The sequence below is a fragment of the Heterocephalus glaber genome, unplaced genomic scaffold (assembly GCF_053883595.1).
Source record: "Heterocephalus glaber isolate CG9 unplaced genomic scaffold, H.glaber_assembly_v1.0 deba00001447, whole genome shotgun sequence".
In the NCBI taxonomy this organism is placed as follows: Eukaryota; Metazoa; Chordata; class Mammalia; order Rodentia; family Bathyergidae; genus Heterocephalus; species Heterocephalus glaber.
The window spans coordinates 6,926,109-6,952,030 of NW_028258299.1; the positions used below are offsets into that span (position 1 = coordinate 6,926,109).

Genomic DNA, 25,922 nt, shown 5'->3' on the forward strand with positions numbered 1-25,922 from the left:
TATTATAAAAAAAGCTTTGTCTGAACACGATGGTACACACCTGTAACCCCAGCACTGGGGAGTCCGAGGCCAGCCTGGGTTACATGGTGAGTTCAAGTCCAGCCTGAAATACATAGCGCGACTCTTTGTCTCAAAAAATCAAAACAAAGAAAAGTATTTGTTAGTAGGTAGCTGTGGACCAAAGGAATATAGAAAAAATACTTCACCTGAGGGGTTTTTTTGGAAGAATATTTTAGGCATGCCTTCACTTTAGAAGGAGCCTATGGCTGGGAGAGTGGATCAGTGGCAGAGCACTGCTTGACTAGCATGTGTGAAGCCCTGGGTTTCATCCTCCACTACGAAATGTAAAAATCATATCTATCAATCATTTATCATCTACCTACCTACCTAGACTCCCAGTTTCACTTCCTGTTCCCTGGCATCTAAGTTTCTTTCCATTTGTTTGACACCAGTTGTCTCTAAAAACACGACTCAGCCAGCCTCCTCCTGTGTCAGAGCTTCACGCCACTGAACTGAGGCGAGCCCTGCCCGACTTTCCAGGCTTCTGTTCCTGTTATTTTTCCCCTTGTTTCTTTTATCCCTCGATGGCTATCGAAGCAGACACGCTGAATTGTGATGTGTGACCACAGGAGGCGGCCAATCCTGTGTGTCCTGGTGGTCCGGGACCCCTCTGCCAGATGTTGCACTGCTTCCCTCAGTGCCTGTGTCCCTTGCTGCGAAGAATGTTCCCACTGGCTGCAGCTGACCCCCCCTGCAGACCCATCCCACGTGGCTTCATTCTGGGCCAGTGGTTGACCCATGTATTCGTGGCTCCTCTCCCCACTCCGCAGGTGTTCTCAGAGCACTCTCTTGCTAGGGGGGGCTCCACCCCGTCTGGCCCAGGGCCCCAGGGAAAGGGACCATGAGTCTTACTGTACATCCCTGTGTCCTTCATAGTCCCTAGAACTGAGTGCTTAATGTTGCATGTTGAAGGAATAAATGCTTCTGTTATTATTTTTATTTTTGCAGTGCTGGGAATCAAGCCCATGGCCCCCGTGCATTCGAGGCAACTCTCTCTTGCTGAGCTGCACCCCCAGCCTAGTGCTTCCTTTTTGAACTAATATTATCAACAAGAAGGTACTCATACAAGTTTTTAAAATTTTGATGTCATTTATTGGCACAAAAATTATTCAGATACAACATGGTGTCTAGACGGGCTACACTTTATACTTGTGCATTTAGCTGGGTATTTATTTGCTCATAATTCCCAATGTGTCCTAACCTGTCGCTCTGTGTTCAGCACCTCCGGGAGGGCAGTTGTGTGCGGAGCCCCTGCTCTAAACACAGAGGGCTCAGACCTCGCTGGGACACTGTGCCACATTCCCTCAGTGTCCGTGTTGGCCAGGGCCTCCTGGCATCTGAACCAGCTCCCTCCTGGCAGTCCAGGGCTTGGGTTGACCTGTGAGTCCCAGCATGACTGGGTCAGGTAACAACAGATCTTCACCGCCTATCTTGGTCCATCCTGCAAATGCTGCCACTGCTGCCGGGGGACCAGTGAGGTAACAGGATGGGTGGGCGGTGACATCAGCTTCTTCCGCTTCTTTCCGGTCCGGGATCCTGATGGAGTCCTCCTCTGCCCCAGCTCTCTGACTGTGCTGTCTGCTGTCCCCACACCGAGCACTGAGAGGAGCGACCTGGGTATTCTTCTGCTGGCAGATGCTCACCAAGAGCTCTGTGAAGTCAAAACCCGTATCTCTAGTTATGGAGCTCCTGTTCCGAACGGCCTGATCTATGTGGTGTGAAAGTGTTTCACGGTCCTGGGAGCCAAATCAAGCCTGTGTTTATGACAGTATCTTCTTCAACAGCAGCTAGAAAGTTGGTTCAAGCCAACTTTCAATATACAGTAGTTCTTTTCATTTACATTTCAAAATATTTAACAGAGTTGAACATTCTGACCATGGTTTCATTTTAGTGGAAGGACAGACCAAGGCCCTGAGGAGATGCCGTGACGTGCCAGGGCTGCCATTACCAGAAGGGACACCTAGGAAGGTGGACAGCAAAGGAAGATTTAGTCATCTGAGATCTACTGAGCTTTACCCAGGTGCTTTAAGAATGGAGCAACCAAGGTCAGACCACCCTCGGCATTTTCTGAGCTCTCTGTCATTAGCCTGACTAATGACTAATCGTGTGGGATGTTCACACTTCATCTCCAGTTGGGGGTGATGCCACCCTGTCCCCCAAGGATGTGTCCCCTCTCAGGTTTCTGCCTCCCAGCATGCCTTGGGTAATGTACACAGCTACCCTGGAGTGGCCCTGGAGGCTACACTTCCAGATCAGACATTTATGTCTTTCATCTTCCTCTCTATGTCACTGCTTTGGCTTCTTTTCCTGTGCCCTTCCTGTATCTCTAGAGTGACAGCAAAAATCCAGCAGAAGCTGGGCATGGTGGTGCACACCTATAATCCCAGCTCCGGGGAGGCTGAGGCAGAAGGATCACCATAAATTCAAGGCCAGCCAGAACTACATAGCAAGACCCTGTTTCAACCCCTCCCAAAAAAAAACCCCAGCAGAACCTTCATAAACAAATAGCCTTGACTCTTCTAAGCCATCACTCCAAATGCAATCCGAACTTCCAAATAGGCATCCCAGGAGCACGTGTGGTGAATATAAACTTCTCAACAGATCTGAACCCTTAACTGGGCTTTATGGCTACTCCATTTAGTCTTCTCTTATTCTCTGGGTTTGGGGCCTTGGGAAGGGTGCTCACTGATTTTTGGGGGGGGGATTGCATTTAAGGGTGCTTTACTACTGAGCTACACTCCAGCCTTTTTAATTTATTTTGAGACAGGGTCTCACTAAATTGCCCAGTCTGGCCTTGAACTTTCCATCCTCCTGCCTCAGCCTCCACAGTTGCTGGGGTTATAGGCGGGTACCCAGCTCTCACTGCTGATTTTAACAAAGTTGCTTTGTGATGCGCACTCACCAGCCAATGTAGCACTGGCAGAGGTTCTCATGGGATGTTGCTTGTTTGATGAGCAGCTCAACTTGCGTTGGAACATCCAGGGTATCGTCGTGGGAGAAGTCCCGCCCTAAGACGGAGAAACAGGACACCGGATTCTCACCTGTACCGCACACTCCTGTGCCTCCTAAGCCTCACACACAAGTTCAAAGGGTACACCACAGGTGTGTGTGGTCTGACGCATGCTGGTCTTTTGTGTGTGGTATGGGGCGCTGACCCAGGGGCTCGCACTCCTCAGTCCAACCTCCCTGCATAAATCGTGCAAGAGACTTATTTTTTTTGAGACAGGGTTTTTTCTTTTTTTGGTACCGGGGATCGAACTCTGGTCCTTGCCCAGGCAACGAAACCACTGAAGTAAATCCCCAGCCCCAGGATTTTTTTTTTTGGTACTGTGGATCGAACTCGGGTCCTTGCGCTTTCGAGGCAGGTGGCGGAACCACTGAGCTAAATCTCAGCCCAAGACCAGGGTTTTTTTTTTTGAGACAGGGTCTCACCATGTAGTCCAGGCTGGCCTTGAACTTGTGCTGATCCTCCTACCTCAGCCTCCTGAGTGCTGGGATCACAGGCATGTGCCACCACACCTGGCCTTGAGACAGGGTCTTGATGTGTTGCTCAGGCTGGCCTCAAACTCTTGGGCTCATGTGATCCTCCTGCTTCAGCCTCCCAAATAGCTGGGAGTGCAGGCGTGAGCCATCCGGCCCAGCTGACTCAGGAGCTTTAACCTCAGCCCCCACCCCATCTCTTCAGCTGCTCCAGTCTGGCTGTCAGTCTTATCACAACTCTCAGGTGGTCACCACTGACTTGGGCCGTGTCTGATCTTCCCTGTCCTGTCCTTTGATATCAGTCCTTTTGAGCTTTGGTTTCGCCTCAGTGCTGGGGCTGGAGGCCAGTGCCCCATGGGTGCAGGCTCTGTCTCCCGGGGGCCACACCCCAGCCTGGCCCTTCTGAGGTGACTGTGTCTCCTGTGTCACAGGGGACTGCACCTGCCTCATGTTGGGCAGCCTCCTTCATCTGTCCACACAGCCAGAGCCGACAGTAGCTGCCACATAAGTGCTCAGTTGCCTGTCTCCCTCCCCCTGCCACGAAACCCTTCAGGATTCCCCAATGTCCGGATACAGGATGAAAACACGAGGACCCGTGTGCTCTGCCTTGCATCTTGAACTTCGTTCTTGCCAGCCCGCCTTTCCTGGGCAGGTAGGGAGCTGTTCTTGGGCCTTTCCTCTTGGCATCTCTCTCACCACAAGACCCTTACACATGCTGTTCCTCTGCCTAAGTGATGTCCCCCTAGTAAACTCCTTTTTCAGATGCTAGCTCATAGGTTGTTTGTTATTGAAGCTTTTCCTGAACTTCTGAACTAATTACATTCCCTTGTCAGAGGCATCAGAGCTGAGTCTCTTTCTGCCACTTAGTAACAGCGCCCTTTAGATTCTAGCCCCTCAGAGGCAGGGAACCTGTCTGTTTTCACTGGCACAGGTACTTCAGCAGTTAGTGTGGACAGGTGCCCAATAAAGATACCTGAGCGGCATGGCGCAAGCCTGTAATCCCAGCTCTCTGGGAGACTGAGGCAGGAGGATCACAAGTTCAAGATCAGCCTGGGCAACTTAGGGAGACCCAGCCTCAAAATTTAAACAAGGGCTGGGGTTGTAGCTCAGCATGAAGGCCCTGGGTTCAAGCCCCAGCACTACGCGCACACCCAAACACCTTGACTACTAAGGTGACGGGTTCTGACACTCTGTGCCTGCCACCCATGTGTCATTTAACCCTTACTCCCGCTGAGGGGGCTTCTTGTCATCTTCCAGATTTGGTGATGGTCTCAGAGGTGCCCCAGGCAGTGGGGTCTCTGCCCCCCCATCCCTCCCAACAGAAGAAACATGGTCAGGGTGGGGTGCTCCTTCTCAAAAGCATGCACCTCTGTCTTCTCCTCTCTCCACCCTGTGACATCTAAAGACAAGTGACAGTGCCAGCAGTCGGATATGCTCTGCCATCATGCCAAGACAACAAAAGGCATCTGAATCTGGCTGATACTGGAGTCCATTCAGTTCACCAAGGAGTGAGCAGAGCTTAGTTTAACTCTGGGTGATGCCATTGGCTGTCGGCAGGAGGAGGCAGGGGGTGCTCAGGTGCCAGCCCGAGACCTCAGCCAACCGCAGGGCTGCAGCTCGGCACTGACCCTGCCTCAGACAGGATGTTCTGCAGCTTTGGGTCCCTTTCCACGAACAGAAACACACTCACCGGTGAGCTTATCTCGCACCCTGTTAATGATCTGAATAGCCTTCTTGTTTAGGGCTTCTGGTTTCACCAAACCGTCTCCAACTGGAACACACAAAGGGAGAAATAATGGTAAGACCTGGATCAGCACAATGGGTTCAGCGGAGTTGCTGTTTGTGCTGAGCATTCACTGTCGTGAGTGCCAAGCGGTCCTCAAACTGTAGTCATCTGTGTCCTCAGAGTACCCCAGGACTCGGGGCCCTCCTCTCACAAAGGTGGTCCTGTGGCCTCAGCTTGTTGCCCTCATGGGTCCACACAGCTGTTGTTTTCTTAATGAGCAGTTCTTGCAATTCCTGAGGATGAACTTACTGAACGAGTGAATAGATTCTGGCACCGTGGTCCCTGCTTTTTTATGGGCTGGTTCCCCAAGTTCCACACCATCCAAAATTTCTAGGGGGAAAAATATCAGTTAGGAGAGATTCAAACACCAGGAAGCCATTGCTGGTGTGAGCTAACTCTTTCTGCCCCATGCTCCTTTAACACCTGGCCCACTTAGCACCAATGGGAAAGGAAAGAGAGACTATGCCACACGTGATGTAACTTCATCATAACTTTAAATCTGCAAAGCCATTTTCAAATGTGTTATTATTAAAGACTACTGTGCTTAGCAGGATTGAAACATGAATTTTCAAGCAAACAGGAAATGTTCTGGTGTAAAAGCATGGCGCTTGTACCTACAGTTCCAGGCTGAGAGGCTGAGGCAGGATGATTGCTGGGGTCCAGGAGATTGAGGCTAGCTTGGGAAATACCAAATCTCATCTCATCACTTTTTTTTTTTTTTTTTTTGCGGTGCTGGAGCTGAACCCAGGCCTCGTGCATGCTAGGCAAGCGCTCTACCACTGAGCCACATGTCTAGCCCTGACATCATCTCTTAAAAAGTTCTGACATGGACCAAGGGAACATTGTCAAAAGCCTGGTGACAAATGTATTTGGTTGGACAAAAACTGATGACTGTGTAAAGAAAATTAGCTCGGCAGTGGGTTCCACGGGGTTGAATGTTATGCTTTGGTCTGCACGCTGATTCTGAGTAAAACAAGTCCTCCACTGCTTCTGGGCTTCAGCAGATAAGTCTGGAATCAGAATCGCGATGTTATCTGAACACTCGCTATCCACAGACCTCCCAAGACCTCGAGGGTAGCGAATAGTGCTTTTATTCATGGCCCTTGGAACTTCACTTTTAGGCTACATGAGAACCAGGTCCATCTGGTGCCACACAACAAGCCCTGGCTCCCCCTGCACACTGCCAGCAGCACACAGGAGTCATGTGACAACGTACGAATGAGGTGGACCCAAGGATGAAACTGGTCTGAGTCAGCACACTGCACACCAGACCAGCCAGCGGCAGAGGGGCTCATGGCTGCAGTTAACGGGAGCCCGGTTCTGTGCGATTCACAATCCTGTCCCAGGGCCGGGACATGCACATCTGTGGGCAGAGCGCTTGTTTCCTTCCTACCTCCAGATCCCACTCATCCACGCAGGACAACGTGCGTCTTTCTGGCTGAGACGGTAAACGCCGCCAGCCCAAGCGCCCCTTAACTGTGAGAGCTTGACATAAAAGCTCCCTCCTGAGCTCTGCTTCAGCACTTCTCTCCCAGACCACAGCACACACGGGCGCTTGACACAGCAGAGTGTGCTGAGGACGGGACCCTGGGGCCTGCATGCTGGGCAGGCATGCCGCCCGGACCTCTCTACCTTACACTTTTTTTTTTTTTTGCCTGGAGGGAGACAGTATTTGGCTTAATTAAGTAACTAGTTGCACATGTCCCATAAATATTTGTAGAGAATATTTACTTTTTACACCCAACAGTATTTCCTGAAGTGTGAACTGTGTGGGATGTTGTTTGATGTTAGGGGGAGGCGGGGAAGGCCAAACAGCCACACCGCTGGCCCTGAACACTTTTGAGAGCTTCAGTAACAACACATGCTGGAGCTCGAGGGGCATTGTCTCCCTGCGACCCTGCCCTATGAAGGATGGTCCTGGAGATAACATTTCATGTGGCTTCGGGGTTCCTCCCAGCAATCAAAATCCATTTCTGCTGCTTCCACTTTCCTATTACGGAGCCATTAATAAAGTTTGAGGGGCTGGGGTGTAGCTGAGTGGGACAGTGTTTGCCTACCATGTGAGAGGGCCTGGGTTTAATGCCCAGTACTACAAAACAATGAAATGCTCGAGGACCAAGACCAAGTATCTTAATAATTACCCCAGCCCAGGCACATAAAGGTCAAGTAAAATACTGGCTGATATCCAGACATACTTTGTTTGCACTGTGTCTGTATAGATAAAGATCAGATAGTTTGATAAAAATTTTGGAGCTTGAAGTACCCACTCCATCCTGTCAGACTGTAAATAAAAGACATACTTTGGTATTTGGGGCTCAGTAAATATTTTAGGCCGTGTTTTTGAAGTTCAATAAATGCCTATTGAGTGATATATTAGCAGTGTAGCCTCTATGCCAGGCTATTACCACCAGGAACCTTGAGGAAAACAAGTTTACTTGCTTCATATTCAGCAGCCAGTACTACTTTGCCTCGCCTCTTGAAGGCACATCAGACTCCCTCCACCTGAGTCCTAGACGCACTCTGGCCTGGGCAATCTCCCTGGGGCTGCCAGAGCTCACCCACCTACTGACTGGCCTGCAGAGTAGGAATCTGTCCTCGTCCGGGACCTCTTGTTGCCTTTGGTATTTGCTAGGGAAAAAAAGAAATGTTATGAAAAAGTGCTTCACATTTTCACTTGAAAGAAACCTGGTAGAGGGAACAAAGGCATTTACTCAGGGGCAAGCAGGGCAGTGAGCACGGGATATGAAATGCAGGGTAGGCTGTGCACAGGAGATCTGGGTTTAGACCAGTAATGGGGAACCTTTAGAGCTTTCAATGATACAAACAGCCTGCTGTAGCACGCGTGCCATAGGTTCGCCACCACTGGTTTAGACTGTAACGAATAATATAAGGTAGAAGTCTGACTCAATCACGGTGGATCAGAAGCCTCTTGTCTACAAAGGATAGACAAACATGTTGCTGTCTCAACTCTCAACTGTGTGTATTTCTTGTTAAAATTCCAGTTTGGGGCCACCCATTTGGGATCCCTCCTGGAAATCCAGGAACTATTCTTCTCTCCTTATTTTCAATAAAACTCTCCTAACTTTAAAAAAAACAAAAGAAAAAAGAAAAAAAGAAATTCCATTTTACTACTTATTATAAAGCCCAAACAAAGTTACTAGGGTAGTTTATCCTGAAAAGTATCTTAATTAATATCTGAGTCAATAGTGGGAGTTTATGTTCTAGCTAATAAAAATATTTGCAATTCCTCTTCAGCCACAGCACTGCTTGGGGAATATAAAGCAGTGTCTCAGGCTCCCGCTCTGAGGGAACGGGTTGATGGAATCAGGCGTGCTGATCTCTAACTGGGGAGTGTGCCAAGCCTATCCCCGAGCACTCAAGTGATACTCACTGTCCATCAGTCTCCAGTTCAGCAAGGGGTCATAGACGAAGGCTTCCAGCACGGCCATGACGCTGTCCTTGTGTTCCCGAAGCACTTCCATCACTGTGTGGCAGGTGATTCTGTAGTTTCCATCCAGACCTGTTACCTGGAGAAGGCACAGAGCCACACACGCTGGGAGTTACTAACCGTGGTACCCTGGTGCCTTGTGACCAGCAGCAAGAGAGAAGCCATCACCCGCAAGGAGGAAGCAGACCTGGGCCCCTTCTGACTCGTCAGCGTCAGCGGGGACCCTGGCGGGAGGAGGAGGCAGGGTGGGGCTGTGACCCATCTGAGACCAGGTCTGCTGTGAGGTCGTCAGACTTTCAAGACTGTTCCTAGCACAGTGGGCACCCCTGGGGCGCTGCTACAGAAACCGCCTGGGCATTGTGGGAATGAGCAGTTCTGTCAAGCGAGGCTGTCGTCAGAGAAGGCTGTTGCTGTGTTGGTCCCGCGTCAATGCAGCTCGTTCCAACGTACACTCACCTCCATAGCATTGGTCAACATTCTTGTTAGTCTAAATGGAATCTTCTCTGGAAACTTCTCTCGGGTCATAGCAACCTGCAGAGCAAGCAGGGTGAGACCACATCTGTGGTGAGGTGCTTCCTCTAGCTAAAGTGAGCTGAAGACAGGCTGCTGCCTGCATACCTCTCTCACAGTAATTCACACGACAGCAGAGGGAAGCACTTGAGTTCATGAGGGGACCTGAGATTTGATAAATGACTTAGAAAAAAGGACAAGTGTGCACGGCCTAGGCCCTGGGCTCAAAGGCAGCGTGGAGGATGGGGATTCATCCACTCAGAGAGGGTAAATAAAGACTGGGCCAGGCCCTGGGTGTCAGAGTCCAACCACGAGTGCGGGTCTCACTGTGAGCTTGACTTCCCATGTTGCAGGCAGGAAAGGTGGGGAGGGAGGGCGTTTGGGTTATGCTGCCGAAACTACCAGAGAAGAGTGTGCTTTTGGTGGTTTTTCCGGAATGTATGCTCACCTCAAAGCAGTCCCCGAAGTCGATGTGCAGGATCTTCCCACTGAGCCGGTCCAGCATCAGGTTGGATGGGTGCCTGAGGAAGAGGAGAGAGCCGGGGTTACCAGGGCACCACTGATGAATGAATCCAAGGCTGATGCTCCAGAGGTGGACCGGGCAAATGACAGCCCAAAGGTCCGCCTGCCCCACTTGCCTTTGTGAGTCAAGGTATTGTGTTTTTAATTTTGAGACAGGATCTCACCATGCTGCCACAGCCAGTCAAAAACTCTTGGCCACAAAGAACACTCCTGCCTCAGCCTCCCGAGTGCAGGACTACAGCGCCATGACACTACCCCTAGATCCTCAAGTGTTACTGGAAAGTGGCCCCGCTCACTGGATGTTTTGTTTTTTGTTTTTGTTTTTGTTTTGTTTTGGTACCAGGGATCGAACTGAGGACCCTGAGCTTTCAAGGCAAGCGTGGCACCACTGAGCTAAATCCCCAGCCCCCTGTTCACTGCATTTTGAACTGTTTCAAGCTCTTTCATGGTAGGATGGCAGAACTGAGTAGTTCTGACATAGGCCATCTGGCCTCTAAACCCCTAAGTAATTATCATCTAGCCATTTACAGAATTTTCTTGACTTCTGCTATGGAGACGAAATGAGGATTTGTTTTTTGTTTTAGATTTTAGAGATAGGGTCTCACAGTCCAGCCTGGCCTCAGACTTGTGACAATCTTCTTGCCTCAGCCTCCCGACTGCTGGGATTACAGGTGCCCATCACCATGCCCAGCTCCTGAGATGAAGATTTATCTGTGGGAGTCACAGGCTGCCCCACTGTCCAAGAGTTGGCTTTGCCAGTCCTGGGTCACGTGACAGCTTCTAAGGGGGACAAAGCTCTGCCATTGCTACTGAGCAACTATCACAGGGTCATTTCTCTGAGTCCCCAACCAGGTCAAGCAGCAGTTCTGGTTTCTGTCATCAGGCATTCTGTTATACCTTTTGTTTTGAGACAGGGTCTGGTTCAGTCACTAAGTTGCCCGGGCTGGGCTTGAACTTATGAGTCATCTGCCTCAGCCTTTCAGAGTGCTGGAATTACAAACGTGCACGACCACACCTGGCTAGGTTTTTTTTTAAACAAAAATTTATAATTTTTGGAGGGTAAAAATTACTTTTACTCTCAATCACATGAGATGATTTAAAAAGAAAAACTGTAAACATCAGAGAACCAGTCTTTTTTATGTTCTTGTGAATCAATTTCGTTTTTCTTTTTTTTTTTTTTGGTACTGAGGATCGAACTCCCTACCTTCCGCTAGCAAGGTAGGTAGCAGAACCACTGAGCTAGATCCCTGGCCCATTGTGAATCAATTTCTGAACAGTCCTAAATTATTTTTTCACTCAACATATTTAGATAAAATTTATAATGCAAAAATATCATAAGGATCTATTTTGGTTGTTTTCAATTATAGAAATAGAATTTTCTTTTTTAGGGCTGGGGATTTAGCTTAGTGGTTCTGGTGCCTGCCTTGCAAGCGCAAGGTCCTGAGTTTGATCCCCGGTACCAAAAAAACCCCCCAAAAAACAAAATACCTTTGACAGAAATAGAATTTTCTTTTTTGTCTTTACATAGTGCAACTGAAAAATGTTTATTAAATCAATAAAGTCAATCTGTTTTAACATGGTTTCCAAAACACCAAACTGACCTATGAAGAAAGTTCTACCCTTAAACTTTTTTTCTTCCCCCCAAGACACGGTCTTCCTATATTGTCCAGGCTGTCTTCAAACTTTTGACCCTTCTGCCTCAGCTTCCTGAGTACTGGGGTTACAGGCATGTGCCACCATGCCTGGCTTAGGTATATTAAAAAAATTTTTTTATTTGGTACCGGCAATCGAACTCAGGACTTTGTGCTTGTCAGGCAGGCATGGTGCCACTGAGCTACATCCTCAGTTTATTTTATTTTTTATTAGTGCATGTTAATTTTACAAAATAAGGAGCTTCAGGCTGGGGATTTAGTTCAGTGGTTCGGCTGCCTGCCTTGCAAGAGCAAGGACCTGAGTTTGATCCTCAGTACCAAAAAAAAGAAAAGGAAAGGAAAAACCTGAAATCCTTTAAAAATACTCAAGGGCCAAAAAAACCCCACAAAAAACTCAAGGGCTGGGATTTAGCTCAGTGATTCTGGCACCTGCTTCGAAAGCACAAGGTCCCGAGTTTGATCCCCGGTACCAAAAACAAAAACAAAAAAACAAAATAAGAAGCTTCAATACAGTATTTTCACATATAACACATTTTTCACATATAACACATTTTGATCATCTCCATCCCTGCTATTACCCGCCCTTCCCCTGTATTCCCTGAACTATAGTTTTGTTTCCCTCAAATTCAAAGCATTATTCTGCTGGCCTGGATAATAAAGGACTAAGGTTGAGGCTGTAAAAGAGGCTTAAAGCACAAAGTGCAAATATACAGTGCTGGGGGAGGTGGCTATAATCCCAGCACTGAGGAGGTTGAGGCAGGAGGATCCCTGCAAGTTTAAGGATAGCCTATGCTGCATAGTGAGTTCAAGGCCAGAGTGAACTACATAATGAGGCCCTGCCTCAAAAAACAAAAACAGGGCCAGGGATTTAGCTCAGTGGCACGGTGCCTGCTCCACAAGCGCAAGGTCCTAAATTCAATCCCTGGTACTGCAAAAAACAAAAACAGCAAAAACAAAAAATAACCCCCAAAGAAATTATATATTTTTTGTACCGGGGACTGAACTCAGGACCTTGTGTTTGTGAGGCAGGCAGTGGAATCACTGAGCTAAATCCCCAACAAACAAATATATATTTATCAGAGGTCATAAACCTCAGTGGAAAACAAAGTGAAGCCATTAAAGGAAACTGTAAAGAAAAAAGAAGACTAAAAGACACAATTCACTTACCTATCCCCCAGGCCCAAAATATAGCCAACCATCGACATGACTGCTAACGAGCGGGTATAATTGGTTCTTCGGTCAAACCACACCTGCAACACAGGCACACATGTGAACCAGGCTCTGGAGGCATAACTGTCCCCTCACCTGTTGGCATCTTATATTCCACCAACAAGCAGTTAGGATGTATAATGGAATAAAGACCCCATTCATAATTACAGTGCTACACTTCACCTTAGAACAAATGTAATTAGAAATGTGCTGGGCTTAAATGAACAAGTAAACTCTCCTTAGGAATGCAAAGACTTGAGTAAAAGAAAATATGTATTTCAGAACAGGATATGGTGGCACACACCTGTAATTTCAGCACTTGGGAGGCTGAGGCAGGAGGGTCACTGTGAGTTGAAGGCCAGCCTAGGCTACATAGTGAGGTGGTTTTTTTTTTTTGGTACCGGGGATCAAACTTGGGACCTTGTGTTTGCAAGGCAAACGGTGGAACCACTGAGCTAAATCCCCGGCCCTACATAGTGAGTTTTAAGGCCAGCCTGAACCATGTAAGTGAGACTGTCTCAAAAAACCAAAAAGAAAAAAAAAAAATCTATTTTAGAATATTCACTTGATTGTGAAGATGTAATATCCTCCCAAATTATTTGACACTTTTAATATAGTTCCAATAAAAGTTCAGAGGCACTGTTTTAGGAAACTTGATGTGGAAGAAAAAATATAAGAACATAGACACTGTGAAGAGACTCATACTACTGGTATGGTATAAGGAGAAACAGGCAGAAAGAACAGTGATACAACAGAAGCCCTAGAAAGAAACTCATGGGCATGTAAGAATTTAGTGCATAATGAAAACGCAATCTTTAATACTGGGGAAAGGATAGATCATTTGGTGAACAGTGTGGTGTTATCTATTTATATTTTAAAAATTAGTTTTGCTTTAGTCTTAAATTCCAACTTGGGGTAGGATTTAAATGTTTAAAAAGTCTTATAATTAAGTGTAAGAAAATACATATAAAGATACATAAGCTTGATGGAAAGGCCTTTCTGAATATAAAACCATCAGCAGAAACTTGAAAGGGTGGTATTTTAGGTTTTATTGTGTGGGGGGGTTGTTTTTTGGGGAGACAGAGTCGTGTTTTATAGTCCAGGGTTTTTTTTTAGCCATTAAGCTTTTTTTTTTGGTACCGGGAATCAAATTCAGGACCTTGTGCTTGCCAGGCAGGCGTGGAACAGCTGAGCTACATCCCCGGCCTGGCTTTTTTCTTTTTGAGACATGGTCTCGTCATGTATTTCAGGCTGGTTTTGAACTCATTATATAGCCTAGGCTGGCCTTGAACTTGAACTCGTGGTAATCCTCCTGCCTCAGCCTCTTGAGTGCTGGGATTGCAGGTGTGCACCACCACACCTGGCTGGTATCCTCTTTTAAAACATCTATTTTGCTAGGTGTGGTGTACATGCCCATAATCCCAGCACTTGGGAGGCTGAGACAGGAGGAATGCTGCAAGTTTGAGGCCAGCCTGGGCTACACAGCTGAGTTCAAAATCAGCCTGAAATACATGGTGAGGCCATGTCTCAAAAAAAAGGTCTATTTCAAAAACATTAACACAGCTGGTGTGGTGGCACGTGATTGTGATCCCAGCACTCAGGAGGCTGAGGCAGGAGGGTTGCCAGGTGTTCGAGGCCAGCCTGTACTACACACTAAGTTCAAGGGCAGCCTGAGCTACATATAGAGAACTTGTCTCAAAAAAACCAAAAACTAAAACAAAACCAAATTAACATAATTAAAAAACCAAACAAACAGGAAATTTATAACACATATGAAAAAGACTATCAGTAATACATAAAAAAACCTCAAGTACTATCATAAATAACAGGAAGACATCAGACTCAACTCTCACCTCTAAACCCCATGGCCACCCTTTGTTTTATGGAAAAGCCCACGGCCAGCCTCACCAAGAGGGCTCTTCAAGCCACCGGCCACCCTACCTCCGAGCTGGGGCTCTTCAGCCACAGCAGCTTGGCCAGGTCGTCCCCCGCTGTGTTGTTGACAGCATGCTCAAACACCTCCACCTTCTGCATCAGAGTCAGGTGGTCATAGTCTGGAGCCATCTGTGTCATGACACAACCACCCAGTCAAGAGGTCAGCTGCAGTCTAGGAGGAACAAGGCTTTGGGGCCAGGGGTAGCTGGGTTCTACGCCAAAGGACAAGGGAAATGAGAACACCGCACACAGAAGGATGGGGGGACCACCCTAACTGTGACCACAGGACTCCGAGAGCGCAAGGGAACAGAATGTGTTCCTCCCCCCCAAATTCATTCATTAGGGCACTCCAGGACCAGCCTCTTCGTGCGGGTGGATACGAGGTCTGGGTGACACACGGTTCTCTTTCCTGTATCTTACACATCTAACCAAGGCTCTAATGCACTGTGTGTGTTAGGCTTGCTGTTTATCTGTCCAGTCTGGTCTAAGATAATGAACACTTAATTCTGGGCTTTACGGTGCTGCAGTGTCCCAGAGAAGGCTATCTGCTTTAGGATTCAACTCATTAGACCTTCCTCCATAGCGAGTTCCCTCGCACAGGTTTCTCCATGACAGCACATACACAGGGGAGCTAGAAAAGCAGCCCCAGGCGGCCCCTGGTGTGTGAGCGGCCTCTGCATGCTCTGGGGTGGGGTCCGGTGGCCTCATCACGTACTCGCAGCATGATGCGGTGCTCAATGTTGAGGAGGATCTTCTTCTTCTCCCTGTAGTCCCGGATGAGTGCATGCAGCGTGTCACAGTGGGGCACCCAGCCAATGAGGCCCGAGTTGGTCGACAGAGGGATGACGGCATATCTCTGGATGCTGGCGTCCATGGAGAGCGGCAAGGAAGAGAGCACACCTTTGGTCAGCCCAGGACGCACGCAGACTGGCCCCGGCCGCAGTGAGGTGTGTAGTGTGTTGCCCTTCGTGGCAACAGGCACCTCAGAAGGGAGGTGCCTGGACCACACCGAAGCCAGCTCCTCACAGCCTGCCTGACAATGCCCAGCTCTGGGGAAGCATCAAATGACTATTTCTGAGGCTAAAATAACTCCTCAGTGTAATACCCATGTTCTTAAAGGGAAAAGGAGCAACGGTGTGGAGCACAGGAAAAAATCTGTCTGGGCTTTGAACCCACAAGGGGTAAAAAATGCACCAGATCTGCAGACTTTCCAGTCTAATCTCAAATCGCTCCCTTACCGGATCCTTTGGAGGTTGTTAACAGCATTTCCCACTGAGGGTACCCTAAACATTCCAGAGAATTTTCTTTCTGTGTTAGGTACCTGGGTACTGAGACAGAGATTTCTGCCAGGAATGTACTTTTCTAACTGATTTGCTAAAGGCACATGATTATACAGACAGATATAGGGATACAGGCAAAAACAAGATGGACGACTCCTCCAAGCTTCGCCATTTTCACCGCGCTCTGAATACCTGAGGTTTTTGCGGAGGGATGTTGGGTCGTTGGCCAGGAGGGTGTTGACCAGGCCGAAGAGCTGCATCACTCGCTCATCCTGCCGCAGGTCTTCATGGCCTTTCAGGAGGAAGACAAACTCATGCCCATTGCTGCCTGCAAAGAATTGTGGGAGCAGTGAAAGCAGAGCAGAGGTTTTCCTACCTGCTGGCAGGGCTGCCTGTGTACGCCAAAGGTCCTAGAGACTGCCAACACCCCACCTAACATGAGCCCTCCAGTCAGCAAAAACTGCTCTCTAGGACTGAGGAAAAGAGTAGCTCTGCTTTTCGTGGTCCCTCCATGACCAAAACTGTTCAAATTAAAACCAAAAAGCTGTTTTTGAGGACCAGGTAGTCCCTCCTTCCCGGCATACTCTGTCTTCTGTCTTCCGAACCTAACCCTACAGGACACATCACCTGGGGCCCAGTGGGGTGGGACCAGTGAGGGGACGGGGACAGGACGCACATGAGGTCACCTGAGCTGGCCACAGTTCTACAGCAGCCAGGTCTCTCTATCTGGCTAGGCTCTGGCCAGGTGACCACTCTTGCCCTTTCAGGCCTGGGGAAACCCCTCAGTGTGTGTGTTTCTGGGAGCTCCTGCCAGTTCTAAACTTGCTCATGCCTCTGGAGGCACTACTTCATTGAACTTCTTTAATTAACAGCCCTGAGAGTAGGGTGTGGTGGCACATGCCTATCATCCTAGCACCCTGGCAGGCCAAGGCTGGAGGATTGAAAGTTTGAGCCCATCCTGGGCAACACAGTGAGACCCTGTCTCAAAATGAAAAAAAGGGGCTGAGGTAACTCGGTGCAAAGGCCCTGGGTTCCATTCCTAGTAATGAAACAAAGCACTCTGAGAACCTGACTGACCATGTCTTTGTACTAGAGGACAATGGCCCCAGGAGACACTATCACCTGTGGACCACAGCTAACTGGCACTGGTGAGTAACCACTATGCTTAAGAAACAGTACTATTAAAAGCGGGACCACAAGATGTCACCAGAGCAACCTGGCCTCCCTCAACTGGCCCATGGAGGTAACATCTACCCCTAAGGAAATCCCAGAAGTCTTTTTTTTTTTTGGTACCGGGGATCGAACTCAGGACCTTGCACTTTTGAGGCAGATGCTGGAACCACTGAGCTAAATCCCCGGCCCCCAGAGGTCATTTTTAACAAATCTCACAGTGAGAATTCATTTCTGTTTTAGCTTGTTCATTTTACATAATCATTTCCCACAGAGAGAGACTACAATGGTAAAGGAACATGACAGCCTGAAGCTCGCTCAGCACAGTAGCCTGACGCTCCCCCGACCTGCCTGCCCCCACCAGCTCACCACACCAGTCACTTCTCTTCCCCAAGACAGTTCTGAGCAAACCAGGAACCCGGGCGCGTGCCGGGGAGACTACTCAGGCAGCACGGGAGGGAGAAGCAGGTGGCCAGAAGCACAGTGTTCCTTACCCATGAGGGTCAACTTCCGGGGCCTCTGCTTGGATGTGATGACTTGCAAAGATGGGGCGATGGACTGAATGCGAATGATTGGCTGGTTGGGGTCATACGTTCCCGGCACAGCCAATTCAAGGTCCCGGCACATCAGAAGTTTAGGGGAAACATACTGCAGCTCTAAGGATGTGAGCTGTGAATAATTACCAAACAGTTACATTTTCTGCCCCTAGGGAGAAATTTAAAAGCAATTTAACTATTTTTCAATGGATTGTTCTAAATGATTATTTGTCCCAAAGTCTGCAGGTAGGAGTGGAACAAGATTCTTACACAGAGGCGGGAAGCTCCTGGGCAGTGAACAGGAAGGACTGCTGACCGCGAGCCCTGCCGGAAGTCAGAAGAGCCTACCTGGGGCAGCTGCTTTGAGATCCGTCTGAACACATGGTAGTAGAGGTCCCAGGCTTGGGTGAGGTCCTTGACATTCCCTGATTTCATGTACTTCCGGCACCACTCCTGGGCCTCCATCAAATCTCGGCCATATGCCTGAGTGAAAGCAGGGCAAAGTGCAAATTGTCAGTGTGGCCCCTCGGCCAGGAGCAAGGCACTGGCAGGGGACTGGTGAGCAAGAGCAGCTGTGCCACTACCAGTCCTGCAGCCCCCAGACCATGAGGATGGCTCATTAGGCAAGGGAAAGGGGAAAGACAAGGTGACCTCTTGAGCGGTCCTGTGATTTTCTAGTTAAAATTTTAGGAGGGGCTTGGGGTGTAGCTCAGTGGTAAAGCACTTGCTTGGCACATGCAAGGCTCTAGGTTCAATCCCTAGCACCATAAAACAAAAAACCAAAACAACCAGTTACAAAACAAAAAATATCAAACCAAACCAAAACAAAACAACAATTCAGGAGGGTTCTTGTAATTAGTGAAAATTGTACTTGTGGTGTTTTTAATTCCTGTGACCTCTGTTGAAGGGGAGGAGAAGGACTGGAGGAAAGCAGCCTGATAAAGGTCCTGGCAGGGTCCTTGGGCCGACTTGTCCCCTACCTGGTTAAAGGACGTCTCCTTCAGGGTCTGGGGGCCCCGTTCCATCATCGCATGCAGAGGCTCCAGCACCTCAAACATGCCTTTCACATTCCTCTCCCCGAAGTACAAACGAGACGCCTCTTCCAGGCCTTCGTGCCACATCTCATGCCAGAGGATGGCCACGCGGATCAGCTCCTCGCTCACCTGGATCAGTGGGAGGAGAAGCAGCAAGGATGAGCCATACTTGGGAGGGACTCCTCTGGCAGCCAGAGGGAGTGTGCGGCAGTGTCGTGTGGAAGAGATACAGTCTCCTGAGACCCCTGGCTGGGGGCTGTGATGGTGGAGGCCTCGCTGGCTCCAAACTCACCATCATGGCCTGCTGGACCAGGGTGTTACTATGCTCACACATGTTCTTCAGAATCTTGTTGGCTGCGTTGTGGCGGGCCGTTGTGGTAGACTTGGAAGCCACCGTCAGGGGGTAGATGAGGGCCTGAAGCAAACACAGGAACATTTGTGAGGGGCATGCGAAGGGCGCCTACCTGGGTTCCTGGAAGATGGCAAAGAGGTGGTGGGAACGATGTAAACACCACTCGAGTCTCCCAGGGAGGGAACACTCCGTCTTGGAGGGGACTCTTCAGGAGACCCTGGGCCACTGGGACTGAGCTGGGCAGACCCTCCTGGGGCAGGATGGAGTGCCCGGTCCCCTGTTCCTGCACTATGTCTCTCAGAGGCTGGCCTCCAAATCAAAGGTGAGTGGCCAGATAGAAGGCGCCCAGGCTCTCCACATACCTGGGGGTGGTACCGACCAATGTCTGTGAGAAGCTGGTGAATGAGCCGCCCCACCAAGGGCCTGGGTGTATCTATTCTTGCAATGAGCTGAGGTATAACCTGGTATTCAAAAAGATACAGTAAGCAGAATGTAAATAACGCTAGTCATTCTTCTAACAATCAACCCGTGTAACTGGTTTTGGTTAGCTCTGTTAAGCTCTGAAATGATGCATTCCCTCCAGTTCCCATTCCCTAAAGGAAATAAAGAGGACACGGAGTGTAGACCTTGGGCTCAAGCTCCACCTCCTTGCCACTGCACAGCGCACACTCCCTTGGTGCTCTGCCCACAGTATGATTCCCAAGGAGACACAGAGGAGCGAGAATCAGACTCATCTACACCTGGATGGAACAAGGTGGTCTCACCTGTAACCACGTATCGATCTGGATTGCTTTCACCCCTTCCACTAAGGCTTCGTTGACATCCGGCCAGTGACCATAATCAAACCATAAGGTAAGGACTCTGGAAAAGACAATGGGGAAGTCATACAGAAAATTTAGTTTCCCAGCTTTTGTCACTTGTTTTCATCTTTAAGGCCCTGGAGAAGAGAAACAGCAGCTGTAACGTGTGGCAGAGACCCTGACAGGTCCATGAGGATAGCTCCAAATGAACGGATGCTCCATCCCAGTCCAGCCGAGCCACTACCCCCGAGGAACACACCAATCTGCACACGTGGACAAGTCGCCTGAAGAACAGGGGCAACAGGGAAGCTGGGCACTGAGCTGGTCAGAGACCCTGAAAAAGGAGGGGGTGCCCGGTCACCACCAGCCTCTCGCCTAGTGGGATTGAGATCTCTCAAAGCTGCAGGGGGACTTAAGAAAGATTGTGACAGACAGATATAGTCATTCCCTACAAGATAAACCACACGTGGAGAGTTCGTGCTTTGCCTTAGTCTGTGGTTCTCACTTCATGGGGGGCCTGGTCAGCAATCAGCCCTCAGGCACAGGCTGAGAAAGAACTGGATGCTGACCTCGGCTGTACTGACCAGGGTGGGGAAGGGAAAGAGACCTGTGTGTGGGTTCTGTGTCCTGCACCAACACAGCCCCCAGAATTTTGTTCTCCCCTTGCCTCATACCTGAGTGTATCCTGGAGGTTGTTGCCACGAGACAAGGAGATAGAACGGAAGAAGCCCTGGACGGCAGGGACAGTGTACATCAGGAGGGTTTTGGACAAGTCCTGTTGGAAAAAATGTGTTAGTTGCTACTCTTGTCTCAGCTTTCTTTATCTCTCTCTCTTCCTTTACCGTATTTTATTTTTTTGTCTGGCGTTGGGGATTGAACCAAGAGTCTTGCACATGCTAGGTAAGTGAGCCACATCCCCTGGCCTTTTGTCTCACTGTTCTCATTTGTGAAATGTGCACAATTACATACTAAGAGTACCTACTTCGAAGGGCAGTTTTGAGTGTTAAACCAGTCATGTTAGTAAAAAGCACTCAATAAATGGCAACTGAGTCACAACTGCCATTGTCTTGGGGTGAGGGTGGCTTCCTGAAAGGGTGGGAGGAGGGGGCTGCTCTTGGGGCTGCTTCCCAGGTGCACTGTGGACTGACAGCTTACGGGGAGTGGGAAGGGGAGGGAACAATGCAGGGCACAGAGCCCCCAGGCCCTTGCCTGGGGGTGGACTGGCAGATATGGGGGCTGCCCACGTCCTGGTTTACACTTTAGGAGAATGTGCTCATTGCGTGGGAAGCAGAGGAGCCTTCTTAGCTTGTCTGGCAGCTCCCCAGACACACGCACAGAGAGCAGCAGCTCTGCAACCCTGTACCCCGCAGTGGCAAATTGCACTGTATCGTCTCTGCAGAGAAATCCTCAGGCCCCTCAGTATCACCACTATTCCACTGCTTAGCGACCCGCGCTGGCCTCTTACTGAGGCAGAGGGGAGGGTACCTCAGTGACCTTCTTCTGCACAGGTGACGGAGTGGGGCTGTGCTCCGTGCTCTCAGCTTCACTCTCACTGTTGCTGCCCTCTGTGCTGGCGGTGGCGGTGGTGGTGGCAGTGGCAGCAGTGGTGGCAGCAGTGGTGGCATTGGTGATGTTGGCCCCGCTAGCATGACGCAGCTTCTTCTTCTCATCGCGGGCTTGATTTTGGTGTTTGTAGTGTAGCACAGCTTCAAAATTCATCACTGCCCACGCATGCCAGGCCTGGGAGGGTGAGAGCCAAGGGCAGACAGCAGAGCTGTGACCGACTACAGCTTAGAGGGGAGCAGCGCTGTGCTGAGGAAGAGCTAGGCCTGGCCCTGCTCTGCAGTTAGCAGAGTAAGACTTCCTGGCAAGGTGAAGAACAGAAGAGATACAGGAGGGAAAGCACCGAGTATCCAGGTAAACCAGCAAAGGTGTCTGCTCGAACCTGGGGCACACTCAGGAATGGAGTTGGGGAAGGACAACAGAGAGCCAGGGACAGATGGCAGATGAGTAGGCAGGGTGGGCAAGGAGGTCTCACTTTATCTGTAGGAAAAGAGCCTTACTGGGTTTTAAAGTATATGATACAGATCATTTAAGAAAGTAGAGGTTGTGGGTAGGCAGCAGCTGTCACAGCATGTCAGCAGTGATGGTGAATCCTAACAGGTCACACGAGAGTGGGCAACGGAAGGCAGAGAGCACAGGAGAGCGAGGGAGGATGAGCCTGTGGCCTGGGAGAGAACCAGCAACCAACGGCTGCTCAATGAAAAAAGGCCTGCCTGGTGTGCATCTGGACAAAGGAGGACTGTTCGCATCTCTGAGGTCTGGTTTTGCGGTGATTCCACTGTGCCCCACTGTGTGGAGAGTTTGATTTGGGCACAGTAACTGTACTGAGAGCAGGACATCAGACAGTCCACTCATGGTTGGATTTTCTGGATAACTAGGAAATTCTCTCCTACACCTTGCTAAAGACCTTGAGATAAATGTGTCCACTTTCCCATCTAAGCAGAATAGACCTTTACTGGGTGAGTAAGAACCCTGCGCTGACCTGGGGTAATTTTCCCTACCTTCATTTACTCAGTGGGTGCTTGTCACACAAGTACTGGGTGCCAGGCACTGAGCTGGGGTCACAGTGAACATGATCAACAGTGCTCGCATGCATCAGTGCTACAAGACTGATGGCAGAATACGTCACAAAACCAAAGGGACCTACTGATACTAGGAAATACTTTTAACAACTAAAACAGAAGTTCCCGGAAACAGTTCTGTTCCCGTGATCTGCTTCTTTTGTAAAAGCCAAATGAAGAAAAGGAACTCTGGTTAGGGGACAATTCCGATTAGTAAGGTGCTTGCTAATCAAGGGTTTGCTGGACTTGCTTTTCCAGTTTTGGACATGCAGCTGTACCTGAGATGGTAATTATTGTCCTGTCACAAAATGGGAGTTTTTCAGATCAGCACAAAGCATGGTGAAATAAGGATAAGATTTTTTATTGTAAAGGCTTCTGTGGCTTTCAGATACAAGTTTGCTCCCAGAGGGACTAATTCACAAAGTATTAACAAGTTAAAGAGATTCTGGAAAGAAACTGATGACGTCTGCTATACAAAGCAGCTGTTGCCAGGAGGGCCCTCAGCAGACACAACACAACGAGGGGGTGTGCTCTCTCCAATGATGTTCCACCTTTTGTACATTTTCTGTTTGTCTTTTTGAAAAGCTTCCTGTCATATAACAGGCTGTTACCCAGATCTTTCCAATAAAAACAAAGTTATTTCTGAGCTGAGGATGCAGCAGGGATGGAAATCTGAAAGAAGCTAGGAAGACACAGATGACCAAGGGAAGGTGAAGTTCCACAGATTAACTAACTCTGTATCCAGAGGCGCTGAGGAAAACAAGCAGCGCTGAGGCTGTAGGACAACAGTAGCCCCAGGCCTGCAGAATAATGGCACAATAAATATTTCTCCAATGAAAGAATCAGGGCTGGGGAAACTGCAAGGGAAAAAGAAGACTCCAGGCACTGCAGGAGGAGAGTCACAGCAGCAGACGGGCCCCTAGAGGCCTGGCTGGAGGATGCAGGAGAGTGGAGCCTGCCGCCCACCTGACTCACCTTGTACCAGCTGCGGTCATGCTCTGTGGCGGCACTGTAGTACTGCAGCACTTTGGGGATGGTGCTCTCATTGATGCCCTGGAGGTTTAGCTGCCACTCCCCAAGTTTCAGGAAACACCTGAAAAAACAGACAAAGCCCATGTTGCTCCTTCCCCAAAAGGGCCCCCCTAAGGTGAATAGTTGGGGGCTCCCAAGCCTTTCTGGGCAGCGTGATAGAACCAGCAGGATGCTGAACCATGTGGAAGGAAGGTAGGGTCTGGGGAAACATTTTAAAGGTATCATCTTCTCTTCAGGACCTGTCTGCCAACGACAGCATAAACCAGGAACTTGGACAGGAAGGTCTGCATGGACCTATCCACCTCAAATGCAGTTGTTTTTTTTAGGACCTTGAGCTCGCAAAGTAGGCGCCGTGCATCTAAGCTAAATCCCTGGCCCTCAACTGCAGTTTTTAGCGGGGGGAGTTGTTGAGAGTTATTTTTCTTATTGGACGCTGTCTGGCTCTTCCCTCACTCTTCTCCCCCAACCTGTTTATAGGGATAATAGCAATAGCTAACGCCCACTGGCTGCCACTGTATTCCAGGTATTGCTATGAATGCCTGATGCTCCTGAGCTTCACCCTATCTTATACCACCTTTTATCTGATGAGGAGACTGAGGTACCCGGAGGTTAAGCAACTTTCTAAATCAAACTTATTTACACATCAAATTAGCAGTGTATTTGGCAATGGAAAACAAGGTGTCTAGCCCCAAACCAGACACCAGGAGGAGAGCACAGGGCGCTCCTGAGCTGCTGGCTACCAGGAAGAGGTAGTGATGTGGAGCAGACAGCACGATGGCTGCCTGGGAGCCCTACAGACAGTGAGGGCCATCACAACTAACCCTTCGCCCCCTCCCTGGAGCCCTGCGTGTCCTCCTGCCATGGAAGCTTCTGGGACTCACCGGGCCATGAGCTTGTGCAGCTCTTGCTTGTGCTGCTGGTCCTCAGTGGCAACGGCGTGCTGGGCCTGCTGCTGCACCGTCTGGACAAAGTGCTGCATGTGCTGGAAAGCGTCGATCTGCAGCAGGACAGAGGCACAGACAGCCACTTGCATGGTCCGACTCAAAGGCACGTGAGTCAGGTCTCCACACAGAACCTCTAGAACATGGGTGGGACTCCTAGGAGAGGGAAGCAGGGTGTGCTGCTGGCAGAGGGCTGGGGTTCTCCAGGGATCCATGATTTATTCCACTCAGGTCTCAGCTCTCCTTTGCTAACTGTGATTCCCAGTCTAGTAAGTCATAGAAAAGTCACATGCTTAGCTACCTGACTGGATTCCCATGAAGGCACTGAAGAAGTGCTTATTTCATTGTCTACTTATTGCCCTGGGGAAATTAGGGTTACAGGGAATTGTTTTAGACTAGTAAAACTTTAGTGTTTGTTTGCAACATGACACCACCTTGGGCATTCCAGTGTGGCAAAAACTATATATATATATTTAAAATATATATATACATATTTTTTTTTTTTTGGAACCGGGGACTGAACTCGGGATCTTGTGTTTGCGAGGCAGGCAGTGGATAAAACTATATATTTAAAATCACACGGTTGTGGTGCCATGCACCTGTGATCCCGGCTACCTGCGCAACTTAGTGAGACCTTGTCACCAAAAAAAAAAAAAGGGACTGGCTGGGGATGTAGCTCAGTAGCAGAGTGATGAACAGGCTTAGAGCAAAATCAGAGCATCCCCAGCAGCCAGATTTATGACCCTCTGCGATTTGGTGTGAAGTGAGCAGAGGGCATCTGTGCTAGGAGCTGACGGCTGCATTCAGGAAGAGCAGCACAGTGCCACAGGGAAGCCTGAGCCAGCCTGCCACATCCAAACATCCAGCATCTTGACACTTGAGGTCCACATAGCTTTTTAAAGGACTTTCAGGATGGAGCCTGAGTATACAAACACCTAAAGCTCAAATGGAAAGATGGAAAAATCTAAATGCTCTAACACAGGGAGGGGAATCATTACATGAGAAAATATGAAAAAAAGCCTATGTGTTCTCTGCTGCAGAAAAAGAGAAAAAAAATCAACACTTCAAATAATAGGTCTCCTTATGGAAAATTACATGACATTGTTTTTGTTTTGTTTTGTTTGTTTTTCTTGGTATCAGGGATTGAACTTGGGACCTTGCACTTACAAGACAGGTGGCGGAACCACTGAGCTAAATCCCCAGCCCTGTTTTCGTTTTGTTTTTAAAAGCAGAAACATGCTGTGATATGATGATGACCCTGAAGGAAAGTGAAACTATCTGGCTTGGAGGCTAGGACCAATCTCAGGTACTTTTATTTCTTTTTATTTTTTGATATTTTGAGACAGGGTTTAAGTTGCCCAGGCTGGTCCCAAACTTGTAATCCACCTGTCAGTCTCCTGAGTGCTAGGATTACAAGTGTGTGCCACTATGTCCGGCATGAGATAGTTGTATTTTTTTTAATTAAAAAACATTTTTTTTGGTACTGGGGATTGAACGTGGGACCTTGAGCTTGCAAGGAAGGTGGCAAAATTCCTGGTCCAAGATTTTTTT

The 25,922-nt window shown here is 48.9% G+C and overlaps 1 protein-coding gene across 1 annotated transcript in view; it reads right to left on the minus strand.

Annotated features, from left to right (window-relative positions):
* Positions 1-1,129: 1,129 nt before the first annotated feature.
* Mtor (mechanistic target of rapamycin kinase) overlaps positions 1,130-25,922 on the minus strand; it is a 128,132-nt gene continuing 103,339 nt past the window's right edge. Inside the window, exons 37-58 of the mRNA XM_004863584.4 lie at positions 24,312-24,427; positions 23,374-23,491; positions 21,260-21,514; positions 20,449-20,549; positions 19,739-19,835; positions 19,337-19,435; positions 18,915-19,037; positions 18,569-18,751; positions 17,937-18,071; positions 17,547-17,721; positions 16,075-16,210; positions 15,318-15,465; positions 14,609-14,731; positions 12,626-12,708; positions 9,733-9,805; positions 9,231-9,305; positions 8,718-8,853; positions 7,889-7,954; positions 5,576-5,656; positions 5,231-5,311; positions 2,963-3,068; positions 1,130-2,020 (exon numbers count right to left, since the gene is read on the minus strand). Of these exons, the coding sequence (XP_004863641.1) occupies positions 2,005-2,020; positions 2,963-3,068; positions 5,231-5,311; positions 5,576-5,656; positions 7,889-7,954; positions 8,718-8,853; positions 9,231-9,305; positions 9,733-9,805; positions 12,626-12,708; positions 14,609-14,731; positions 15,318-15,465; positions 16,075-16,210; positions 17,547-17,721; positions 17,937-18,071; positions 18,569-18,751; positions 18,915-19,037; positions 19,337-19,435; positions 19,739-19,835; positions 20,449-20,549; positions 21,260-21,514; positions 23,374-23,491; positions 24,312-24,427 (2,526 nt within the window). The 3' untranslated portion in view covers positions 1,130-2,004. The remainder of the gene's footprint in view (positions 2,021-2,962; positions 3,069-5,230; positions 5,312-5,575; positions 5,657-7,888; positions 7,955-8,717; positions 8,854-9,230; positions 9,306-9,732; positions 9,806-12,625; positions 12,709-14,608; positions 14,732-15,317; positions 15,466-16,074; positions 16,211-17,546; positions 17,722-17,936; positions 18,072-18,568; positions 18,752-18,914; positions 19,038-19,336; positions 19,436-19,738; positions 19,836-20,448; positions 20,550-21,259; positions 21,515-23,373; positions 23,492-24,311; positions 24,428-25,922) is intronic.